Below are 12,219 nucleotides of genomic sequence, written 5' to 3'. Positions count from 1 at the left end.
GGTAACGAGTGGAGGACAGAGGAGCCTCTTAAAGAAGAAGTTACAGGTCTGTGAGAGCCAGAAATCATGCTTGTTTGTAGGTGACCAAAAACTTATTTTCCACCATAATTTGCAAATAAATAAATAAAAAAATCCTACAATGTGATTTTCTGGATTTTTCCCCTAATTATGTCTGTCATAGTTGAAGTGTACCTATGATGAAAATTACAGGCCTCTCTCATCTTTTTAAGTGGGAGAACTTGCACAATTTGTTTCTGACTAAATACTTTTTTGCCCAACTGTATATGTTTATTGCATATAAAGCGGCCTGAAATTGATGTACAGTTAACTTCCCAGTACTCACCACATTGCTCTCGTGCACCTTAGGGTTCATGGTGAGCTGTACAACGAACCAAGTGGCGTTCCTCAGGATGAAAGCTGTGATCAGGTTCCAATGGATGATGTTCCTCAAGCAGCGGATACTCCTGGTGGAAGAGAGGGGAAAAGAGGAAAGGGTAAGCACTGGTACCTATTAATTATACTGTACAGTGCAACTGTATCATTGCTATCCAACACATTGTGAATCTTTTGCAAAAAGATATGTATCACTGTTCTTGACGCCTAAGTCAATACGTTGCACTGTAATACTCCTGGTGGTAGAGGAGAGAAAAGTGGCCAGGTTAAGGGCTGGTGGTATGTAGTATAATTATTGCAGTGTTTGCAGTGAGTGCAGTTTTTCCTACTTCAGTATAATTATGACCTTTGGACCTAGTGCAAAAACATTTTTTCTTACTACAACATTTTGAGGCGAGCACGACATTCCTCATGCTATGCAGTATAATTTTGTTAATACATATGATGGAATGATGAATAATAGGACCATGATAAAAAGAGAGAAAGTTAAGAGATGTTGGGGAAGTTTGTGTGTGTGAGTGTTTTTGGATGAGTGTTTGGCATTATTAGTACAGCATGTGTATGTCTGTGAGCGTGTGTGTGTGGGACTATGGCCGTGTGTGGCTTTGTGTGTGTACCACAATTGACATATTCCCTACAGTAAGTCTGAAGAGCTAGTCAAGACCCCCTCCCTCCAGCAGGTGGTGTATCACTTTCTCTGTTCTGTTCTAACCACTTCATCCCACCTCCAGTGGCAAAGCAAACCACATCACAATAATCTCCCTTTACCCTCTAACGGTACAGTTGGGCAGGCTGATCAATCTTTTCCACAGGCCTCAGTATGACTAGCAGCCCAGCAGTTTCTTCAACCCACAGGAATGACTGATCGAATTGGACCAGCTAATGCATGGTTTATTAGATCAGTCAAGGTTGTAATTCACACAATTGGTGTACAAACTTGGAGGCAATAAGACACTAGCAAAGGAAAGCATCCAGGACCAGCAGGGCCCGGATTCACAAAACCTTCTTAAGAATACATTTCTTTGTAAGCGCCATTTTTTTCCTTAAGCTTATACTTAAACTACAAAAAGTTGCTATTCCTCAGTAAAGTTATTTGAAATGTTCTTAAAACCTGTTTGGGCTAGGGGGCAGCATTTTCACGTTCGGATGAAAAGCGTGCCCAGAGTAAACTGCCTGCTACTCAGGCCCAGATGCTAATATATGCATATTACTACTAGTATGGATAGAAAACACTCTGAAGTTTCTAAAACTGTTTGAATTATGTCTGTGAGTATAACAGAACTGAGAAAACCTGAGAAAAATCCAACCAGGAAGTGGGAAATCTGAGGTTTGTAGTTTTTCAACTCATTGCCTATCGAATACACAGCGTTTATGGGGTCATATTGCACTTCCTAACGCTTCCACTAGATGTCAACAGTCTGTAGAACCTTGTTTGATGTTTCTACTGTGAAGTGGGGGCGAATGAGAGGGGATTGAGTAAGGTCTCTCCCAGAGTGGCATGAGCTGGTCACGCGCGCTCACATGAGCGGTAGCTTGCGTTCCATTGCAATTCTAAAGAGGAGGACTAAAAAAAAGGAAAATAATTCTCCGGTTGGAACATTATTGAAGATTTAAAAACATCCTAAAGATAGATTCTATACATCGTTTGACATGTTTCTACGGACTGTAAACAGAACTCTTTTTTACTTTTTGTCTGCACCTAGTGATCGCGCCTCATGGATGTTGATTACTGGGCTAAATGCGCAAACAAAAAGGAGGTATTTGGACATAATTATGGACTTTATCAAACAAATCAAACATTTTATTGTGGAACTGGGATTCCTTGGAGTGCATTCTGATGAAGATCATCAAAGGAAAGTGAATATTTATAATGCTATTTCTGACTTCTGTTGACTCCACAACATTGCGGATATCTGTTTGGCTTGTTTTGTTATCTGAGCGCTGTACTCAGATTATTACATGGTGTCCTTTTTCCAAAAACTGACACAGAGGTTGCATTAGGGAGAAGTATATCTATAATTCTGTACATAATACTTGTATCTCTAATTAAAGTTTATTATGAGTATTTCTGTAAATTGATGTGGCTCTCCGGATGTTTTCGAGGCACAACATTACTGACCATAAAGCGCCAATGTAAACTGAGATTTTTGGACATAAATATGAACTTTATCGAACAAAACATACATGTATTGTGTAACATGAAGTCCTATGAGTGTCATCTGGTGAAGATCAAAGGTTAGTGATTAATTTTATCTCTATTTCTGCTTATTGTGACTACTCTCTTTGGCTGGAAAATGGCTGTATGTGTTTTTGTGACTAGGCTCTGCCCTAACATAATCATATGGTGTGCTTTCACTGTAAAGCATTTTTGAAATCGGACACTGTGGGTAGATTAACAAGAAGTCAAGCTTTAATTTGGTGTATGTGAATGTTCCGCTAGCGGAACCCCTAGCCCTAACCAGTTTGTAGCTAGCTCTTCCTATGTTTCTTCCTATTAAAAAAGTTATGAAGAAATTAGATTATTGGATTTTGTCTTGGAAATGTACTTAATTCCAAGATAACTAAACACTTGTCTTAAACCCAATGCAGTGAGAGAATAAGCTAACAAAAGCAGTTGTTTAAACCCCCTAGAGTCAATTGTCAGCACACCGCGGAAATATATTTAGAATAATAAAGAAATCCTAATAAAAATGTATCAGTTTATCTACAGATATCTGTGGAAGGTGACAGAGCTATTTATTTTAGTTTAACTAGGCAAGTCAGTCTGCTTGTCTTCAGCAAACTGTTTGCGGGCTTTCTTGTGCATCATCTTTAGAAGAGGCTTCCTTCTGGGACGACAGCCATGCAGACCAATTTGATGCAGTGTACGGCGTATGGTCTGAGCACTGACAGGCTGACCCCCCACCCCTTCAACCTCTGCAGCAATGCTGGCAGCACTCATACGTCTATTTCCCAAAGACAACCTCTGGATATGACGCTGAGCACATGCACTCAACTTCTTTGATCGACCATGGCGAGGCCTGTTCTGAGTGGAACCGCTGTATGGTCTTGGCCATCGTGCTGCAGTTCAGTTTCAGGGTCTTGGCAATCTTCTTATAGCCCAGGCCATCTTTATGTAGAGCAACAATTCTTTTTTTCAGATCCTAAGCGAGTTCTTTGCCATAAGGTGCCATGTTGAACTTCCAGTGACCAGTCAGTATGAGGGAGTGTGAGAGCGATGACACCAAATTTAACACATCTGCTCCCCATTCACACCTGAGACCTTGTAACACTAACGAGTCACATGACACCGGGGAGGGAAAATGGCTAATTGGGCCCAATTTGGACATGTTCACTTAGGGGTGTACTCACTTTTGTTGCCAGTGGTTTAGACATTAATGGCAGTGTGTTGAGTTATTTTGAGGGGACAGCAAATTTACACTGTTATACAAGCTTGGCGGAAGGCACAGGTACACTCACTACTTTATATTGTAGCAAAGTGTCATTTCTTCAGTGTTGTCACGTGAAAAGATGACCTCAAATATTTACAAAAATGTGAGGGGTGTACTCACTTTTGTGACATACTGTATATATATATATTTTTTTTTTACCTACATACATCCATATACATACACAAACATTCATACCCCAAAATAATAATCTACACTAACTTAAATATACACATAATAACAATAAAGTACAAATAATAATTATATGTACACACACTGACACAAGCACCACAGAAGGCTGGTGGGAATCTAATTGGGAGAGCGGACCATGGCTATGACAGAAGCAGAACGGCCTAAAACACCAACTTGCTATCCAGGTGTCTTCGTCTGGCCCGCCCCAACCATCACCCCAAGTCCCCTGCAGGCAATAAATACAGTGCCTTGCAAAAGTATTCGGCCCCCTTGAACTTTGCGACCTTTTGCCACATTTCAGGCTTCAAACATAAAGATATAAAACTGTATTTTTTTGTGAAGAATCAACAACAAGTGGGACACAATCATGAAGTGGAACGACATTTATTGGATATTTCAAACTTTTTTAACATTTCAAAAACTGAAAAATTGGGCGTGCAAAATTATTCAGCCCCCTTAAGTTAATACTTTGTAGCGCCACCTTTTGCTGCGATTACAGCTGTAAGTCGCTTGGGGTATGTCTCTATCAGTTTTGCACATCGAGAGACTGACATTTTTTCCCATTCCTCCTTGCAAAACAGCTCGAGCTCAGTGAGGTTGGATGGAGAGCATTTGTGAACAGCAGTTTTCAGTTCTTTCCACAGATTCTCGATTGGATTCAGGTCTGGACTTTGACTTGGCCATTCTAACACCTGGATATGTTTATTTTTTAACCATTCCATTGTAGATTTTGCTTTATGTTTTGGATCATTGTCTTGTTGGAAGACAAATCTCCGTCCCAGTCCCAGGTCTTTTGCAGACTCCATCATGTTTTCTTCCAGAATGGTCCTGTATTTGGCTCCATCCATCTTCCCATCAATTTTAACCATCTTCTCTATCCCTGCTGAAGAAAAGCAGGCCCAAACCATGATGCTGCCACCACCATGTTTGACAGTGGGGATGGTGTGTTCAGCTGTGTTGCTTTTACGCCAAACATAACGTTTTGCATTGTTGCCAAAAAGTTAAATTTTGGTTTCATCTGACCAGAGCACCTTCTTCCACATGTTTGGTGTGTCTCCCAGGTGGCTTGTGGCAAACTTTAAACAACACTTTTTATGGATATCTTTAAGAAATGGCTTTCTTCTTGCCACTCTTCCATAAAGGCCAGATTTGTGCAATATACGACTGATTGTTATCCTATGGACAGAGTCTCCCACCTCAGCTGTAGATCTCTGCAGTTCATCCAGAGTGATCATGGGCCTCTTGGCTGCATCTCTGATCATTCTTCTCCTTGTATGAGCTGAAAGTTTAGAGGGACGGCCAGGTCTTGGTAGATTTGAAGTGGTCTGATACTCCTTCCATTTCAATATTATCGCTTGCACAGTGCTCCTTGGGATGTTTAAAGCTTGGGAAATCTTTTTGTATCCAAATCCGGCTTTAAACTTCTTCACAACAGTATCTCGGACCTGCCTGGTGTGTTCCTTGTTCTTCATGATGCTCTCGGCGCTTTTAACGGACCTCTGAGACTATCACAGTGCAGGTGCATTTATACGGAGACTTGATTGCACACGGGTGGATTGTATTTATCATCAATAGTCATTTAGGTCAACATTGGATCATTCAGAGATCCTCACTGAACTTCTGGAGAGAGTTTGCTGCACTGAAAGTAAAGGGGCTGAATAATTTTGCACGCCCAATTTTTCAGTTTTTGATTTGTTAAAAAAGTTTGAAATTTCCAATAAATGTCGTTCCACTTCATGATTGTGTCCCACTTGTTGTTGATTCTTCACAAAAAATACAGTTTTATATCTTTATGTTTGAAGCCTGAAATGTGGCAAAAGGTCGCAAAGTTCAAGGGGGCCGAATACTTTCGCAAGGCACTGTACATGGTATGGTAACAAGAATAATGTAAGAATTGAGAAATAAATAACGAAACTAAACAAAAATGGGGGAATATAAGTATATCCATCCGAAAGTGTCAATGATCAAACCTGGAAGGCCACTCAAACAGGTATCTCTCTGAACTCCAACGAGAGATCAGTCGTCCAGCTGGAATGACAGTGAAATGAACGTTAAAGAAGAGCTCTGACTGCCGTCCATTGGTCGGCTCAGCATCTTACATGTTCGGTAGCGACAATAAACCTTCAGTCGGCATCCCTTGCTGAGACAGTTTCATACGTTTTCATACGATTACTTGGCGAAGCACTAGGACAAGAGAGCGATGTGCACGGTCCAGCTGGGGATCCCACGCCAAAACATCCGATCCCATTGCATCCCTCAATAGCTTGGCGAAGAAGTCGGTGGGGCGAGAGCCAGCCTCCGCCCCCTCTGCCAGACCAACAACGAGAAGGTTATGACGTCTGGATTGGCCCTCCAGGTCGATCACTTTCTCAGAAAGCCTCTGCACACTATCGTGCAAAAGGACGTGCATAGCTTCTCTAACTCGTCGATCCTACCAGCGTGGAATTCAGAAGCTTTCTCAAGGTCCACAATACTCTGGCCCTGTGAAGCAACCGTTCGAATGGTGCTCTCGATTTTGGTGTCCAGTTCAGCAATAGTAGCCTTAAAATCCTCAGCTATAGCAACACGTAGCTCTCCAAGAGCCTGTGTAAGTTCTGCAAGTGTCACGTTGTTACCTGTGCCTTCCGCCATGTCCGTCTCATTGTTTGGTGGGGAGGAGGCCTCCGATGAGGAATTGTCGTCCTTTGGTCGCCTATTACTCGGCATGTTCACATAGAAAGTTACTAATATTGTATTAGAAAGAGACGTTTGTTGTAGAAAGTGCTGTAAAGTAGGTTAGATTGTTTCGCAAAAAAGTTGCAGGAGCCTCTCTCACACACATCAGTTCACTCCAACATGCTAGCTCCGCCCCCCCAAATATTGTTTTTGGGAGGGGATTTACTTTAATAACTTTACCATGCTCAAAGGAATATTCAATGTTTGTTTTTTTATATTTACTAACCCTTCTTATTACCCTTCTTTGTGAGGCATTGGAAAAACTCTCTGGTCTTTGTGGTTGAATCTGTGTTTGAAATTCACTGCCCGACTGAGGGGTACAGAGATGAGGCAGTCGTTAAAAAAAGATATGTTAAACACTATTATTGCACACATAGTGAGTCCATGTAACTTATTATGTGACTTGTTAAGCAAATGTTTACTCCTGTATGTATGTATTTAGGCTTGCTATAACAAAGTGGTTGAATACTTATTGACTCAAGACATTTCAGCTTTTCGTTTTTAATTAATTTTGTTCCACTTTGAAATTATGGGTATTGTGTGTAGACCAGTGACCAAAAAAATATTAATTTTGTCCATTTTAAATTCAGGCTGTAACACAACAAAATGTGAAAAGAAGTAACGGGGTGTGAATACTTTCTGAAAGCATGTATTGACAGCATTCCTCCCACTTTATACTACATTTTGAATGGCTCACTACATCATGTGTTTATTCAAAAACCTTTCCTACCAATGTAATAAATGTGACAGAATGCACACTCTGCTAGATGACCTGTTTTTACCATGTTACAGTAAGTGGTTGTACAAGAGACGCACACACATGCACGGAGGCACATGCGCGCACGTAAGCACGATTGCATGCACACATGGCTGACATAGCTACAGCTACACAGGTTCTGCCAAAAACAAAGCCCTTTAAGCTTTGGGAAAAAACAACATTCCTAAATTATTAATGACTAATCCACCAGAGACGGTTTGGGGTACAGCCAATGTAGACATTGTCCTCTACCTTTCCCTCTCTTTATTTTTCTCTCACAAGAAACTTCACTAATTCCTTTGACTCCCCCCCCCCCCCCCCCTGTGTGTCATCTTTCATTTTAACCCTCTCCTTCATTCACCCTCATTCCTTCTCCCTCTTTCAAAATGACCACTGTAATTGTACTCCTCATTTTGTACTCCTCTCTTCTTCACTCTCGCTCTCTTTCTGTCACCCACCTCATTCTATTTTTCTCTCTCTCTCTCCCCTCCCCCGTCTCTTTTACTCTTCCTTTCTCTTCGTCAGGCTGGACTAAATTACGGGAGGCAGTGGAGAGCGGACCCATGTTTCCGTATCCTCCCACTTCTCTTGCAATTATCCCTGACAAGGTATCGCTGGACAAGAGTTGTCCAAGTCAAGGGTTGCTGGCTCAGTTCCCTTCAGACATAACCTTACGTGTCTTACTATTCATATGTCAGCCAAAGAAAGGATCTGAAGCTCTAGAAATCTACCTCAATTCTATTTACAGATGCACTTTCATGGAGATCTCAGAGCCAAAACAAGGATCCCAAATGGCACTCTATTCCCTTTGTTGTGCACTACTTTTGACCACGGGCCCTGGACTGCGATGGTCTGCGATGGTCTTCTTGAGGAGAAAACATTTTGGAATAGCTGGTAGGTATGCCGAGTTATACAAGTGTGTTATGTTTCCAATTAAGTAGATATTTGAGAAGTCCGGGGGCTGACCCATCAAATCCTATTAAATTAAAGAGACTTAAAAGCATTCTAGAGGACTAATATTTTAAGTATAGACACTCACATAAACCCAAAATATCTGGTGTGTGTCATACAGGAAATGTCACTTTTAATCTGAAATCAAAACACTGAGGAGGTTGAGGTTTCAGAATGTGCCTTTTTTGGGGAGTATATGTAGATAGTCTCTTGTTGACAGAGTATCTAGGCATGGACAGAGACACACACATACTTTCAAAATGATGATCTTAAATAGAACACACCTTGAAAGGCATACACACATGCAAACTGTACGCAGAGCCCCTGGTCGTCACAGCTCTCCATACAGAAGTGCCTCGGAGGGATTGCGTTAGAGCAAGCACATTTATTTATTTTAAAGTGCAGGCTTCAGAGGAACAAATTAGAATATAAGAGGCATCAAAGTGATTCTTTGATTTATTTGCCTCTGCATATCAATGTAGGTAATAAGGGAAACAGAATGGCCCTGAAGAGGAATGCAATACAGGGCTTGGATGGAACTCTGTGCTGTGTGGAGCTGTGAGAGCAAAAGATTGGCCTGAAGATGAACTTTATCATTATTCTTTTAATTTTAATTTGATTAATAGTAAGGCACTTCATGTCATTTCACAGGCAATTTCAACTTTTTGTCATTAGAAAAGTGACAGAGATAAATATTACGAGAAAGTGGGAGAAGGGAGAGTTAGGGAGTGAGAGAGGACAAAGTGAAGCCACATTATGAAAAGAACAATAAACGCAGAAACTCAATTTGCGATTCTCATCTCAGGGGCCTAAACATATTTACAGTGTTTCTTGAATGTGCCAGACTGCCCAGTGCACGGTTTATTCATTGGGGAGTACTGACTGTAAGCACACTAGCAATTTACAGGGTATACAAATATATGAGGGAGAAAGATATGATGCTTCAGTAACTTTAGGTCACACATTGATTCTGTGACACAGTGATTATGTGTGACCAGTCAGTAGAGCATGGCACTTGCAAAACCAAGGGTTGAGGGTTCAATGCCACTGGGGCCACCCGTACACCAAATGTATGCACGCACGACTGGTTAAAAGCGTCTGCTAAACGGGCTATATTACAACTTCAATAAGTCCCCTTTTTTGCCTTCAAGAGAATAAAAACACCATATAAACCATATCCGAACAAACCTCTTTAGTAGTAGTGCACTATATAGGGAATAGGTACTTTTGACCAGAACATGGGGGCCATTTATCTCTATTAAGAACCAATCCAATCGTATTGGTCACATACACATATTTACCAGATGTTATGGCGGGTGTGGCGAGATGCTTGTGCGATATGCCACAATGACGAGAGTAACTCTACATACTAAATCATCAGACACATCCACACCACCAGCAGTGCTGTAGCCTTTATCTAAATTAAGTGGTGATTGGGAGAAACAAGCTTTTCTGGATGGGGTCCCAGGCTACATGGTGAGGTTCAGAATGTGGAATTAACATGCACACACACACACCAGCCTGGCCTCAGAGCCATTTCTGAGCACCTGCAAGACATATGATACCTACTAATGGTCTAGCTACTTCCGACAGAAACAAAGGTAGGGAGGTTGGTCAGAGAGGATGGGTAAGTGTAATGCCCCAAAAAGTAGTGCACTACGTATGTCTCACAACCCAAACGTTGCGTGTCGAGTCGTGTCAGGGAAAACTAGTATTTTAGCTAACCCTTCCACTAACCCTTACTCTAAAATTATCCCAATTCAACTAACCTGCTATGTCAATTCACCTAACCTTTGTCGCTTTAGTTTCCCTAACCTTAATGTAAATGAACTTATCCTAACCTTTGTAGTTAGTTCACCTAACATGTCCTTTGTTGTTATGACGCAACAAGCAACCTGGTTTTAGAGAAAGATGTATAATACTATATGTTCTCCAAGACATATGATAACTTACATCATCCAATTCAGATGCTATTGTATGACCAGGTAAGACGTATGGTACTATATACACTACCGACAAAGAGACTTGCTTGGGCCAAGAAACACGAGCAATGGACATTAGACCGGTGGAAATTTCTCCTTTGGTCTGGAGTCCAAATTGGAGATTTTTGGTTCCAACCACCGTGTCTTTGTGAGATGTGGTGTGAGGTGAACAGATGATCTCTGCATATGTATTTTACACCTTAAAGCATGGAGGTGGAAGTGTTATGGTGTGGGGGTGCTTTGCTGGTGACTGTCTGTGATTTATTTAACCAGCAACTGCAAATTGACCGCAAGAAGCCCAAACAGATGCAATATTAGACTAAAACAGAATAATTTCAAACCATGCATACATTTGTATACATTCATGTGTCTCTCTATTATGCTTGGGAACAGAATTTTCCAAATTAAAATCACTGGCTGGTGTTTTTTATGTCCAACAATGCAAATTCTAGCATATATTTGTTTGGGGTCTGAAAACTTGGGGAACCCTGCTATGGGTCCTCTAATTCATATGATATTGTACGACTGCTATTCCATTCATAATGTAATTTAACGTAACGTAACATATATTACTAAATGGATTGTCACAGAATAAAACTAATTGCCCTGAGACAAGGTTGCACACACACACTTGAGTTCTCTTCTCTGGGCTCAGTCGAAGTTCAAATCTCTGGCAACACAACCACTGTCACATTGTCAAAATCGGACACACTTCTCGTTCTTACTTCCAACTCCAGCCTCCATGCTCTAACCACCAAGCATAGCTGAGCAGCAGGGACCTGCAGAATAAAATATTATTTTACAAGAAGTTAAAGGGGACCGTGGAAAAGAACTGGAGTGTGGTGCAGTGCAGTGTTTAAAGCCACACTGGGCTGGGTAAACTTGGGGGCATGGCCACAAGTGTGGTAAAACCAAGACCATTCAAACCCAGATCAGAACATACTGTTCTGGGTTAGGGAGGGTTTGGCCGGTAGGGATATCCTTGTCTCATCGCGCACCAGTGACTCCTGTGGTGGGCCGGGCGCAGTGCATGCTAACCAAGGTTAACAGGTGCACAGTGTTTCCTCCGACACATTGGTGCGGCTGGCTTCCGGGTTGGATGCGCGCTGTGTGTTAAGAAGCAGTGCGGCTTGGTTGGGTTGTGTATCGGAGGACGGATGACTTTCAACCTTCGTCTCTCCCGAGCCCGTACGGAAGTTGTAGCGATGAGACAAGATAGTAGCTACTAACAATTGGATACCACGAAATTGGGGAGAAAAAAGTGGGTAAAATAAAAAAATAAAAATAATAGTATTTTTACTTAAGTAGAACAACTACATGTATTCCCTAGTGTGTTACATGGCAGGAATCAAATAATTAAAGGTCAGAAATTCTCTGAATCACTAACTTCCAGCAGAATGAGATGATGAACATGTGAGTTCAGTTCTCAGCAGAGAGATATAGGCAGTTGTCCCTTCCTTGGCTTTTTTATTTAGGCTTACAGCAAGTTCCATTTTCTTGGTAAAGAAGAGAATAATTATGTCCTTTATGATATACCACACTTCTGCCATTGTGCATTACCTGATAAAGTGATCATGGAATCAGTATAAACGAGTATTGACTGGTTCTTTCAGTCAATTTCTATTAATGTGTATTACAATATACACCATTAACCCAGATAGCAGATACGGGGTCTGTTGAGCCATTAATAAGTATTATTTAATCCCCCAACGTCAAATACGTTGACGAACAATCATCACTTGTTTGCACTAGATTCAAGTCAGCAATCTGTGTGATTGGTTAGTGTATCTGCTTGCTCAAC

At 41.3% G+C, this 12,219-nt stretch overlaps 1 protein-coding gene across 1 annotated transcript in view; it reads right to left on the bottom strand.

The window, feature by feature from the left end:
• LOC139423892 (corticotropin-releasing factor receptor 1-like) overlaps nt 1–12,219 on the bottom strand; it is a 155,588-nt gene that overhangs the window by 22,286 nt on the left and 121,083 nt on the right. The window contains exon 7 of the mRNA XM_071175533.1: nt 344–464. Coding sequence (XP_071031634.1) covers nt 344–464 — 121 coding nt within the window. The remainder of the gene's footprint in view (nt 1–343; nt 465–12,219) is intronic.

This window comes from Oncorhynchus clarkii, chromosome 13, assembly GCF_045791955.1.
Source record: "Oncorhynchus clarkii lewisi isolate Uvic-CL-2024 chromosome 13, UVic_Ocla_1.0, whole genome shotgun sequence".
NCBI classification, from domain to species: domain Eukaryota; kingdom Metazoa; phylum Chordata; class Actinopteri; order Salmoniformes; family Salmonidae; genus Oncorhynchus; species Oncorhynchus clarkii.
This window is presented reverse-complemented; position numbering and strand designations above follow the sequence as displayed.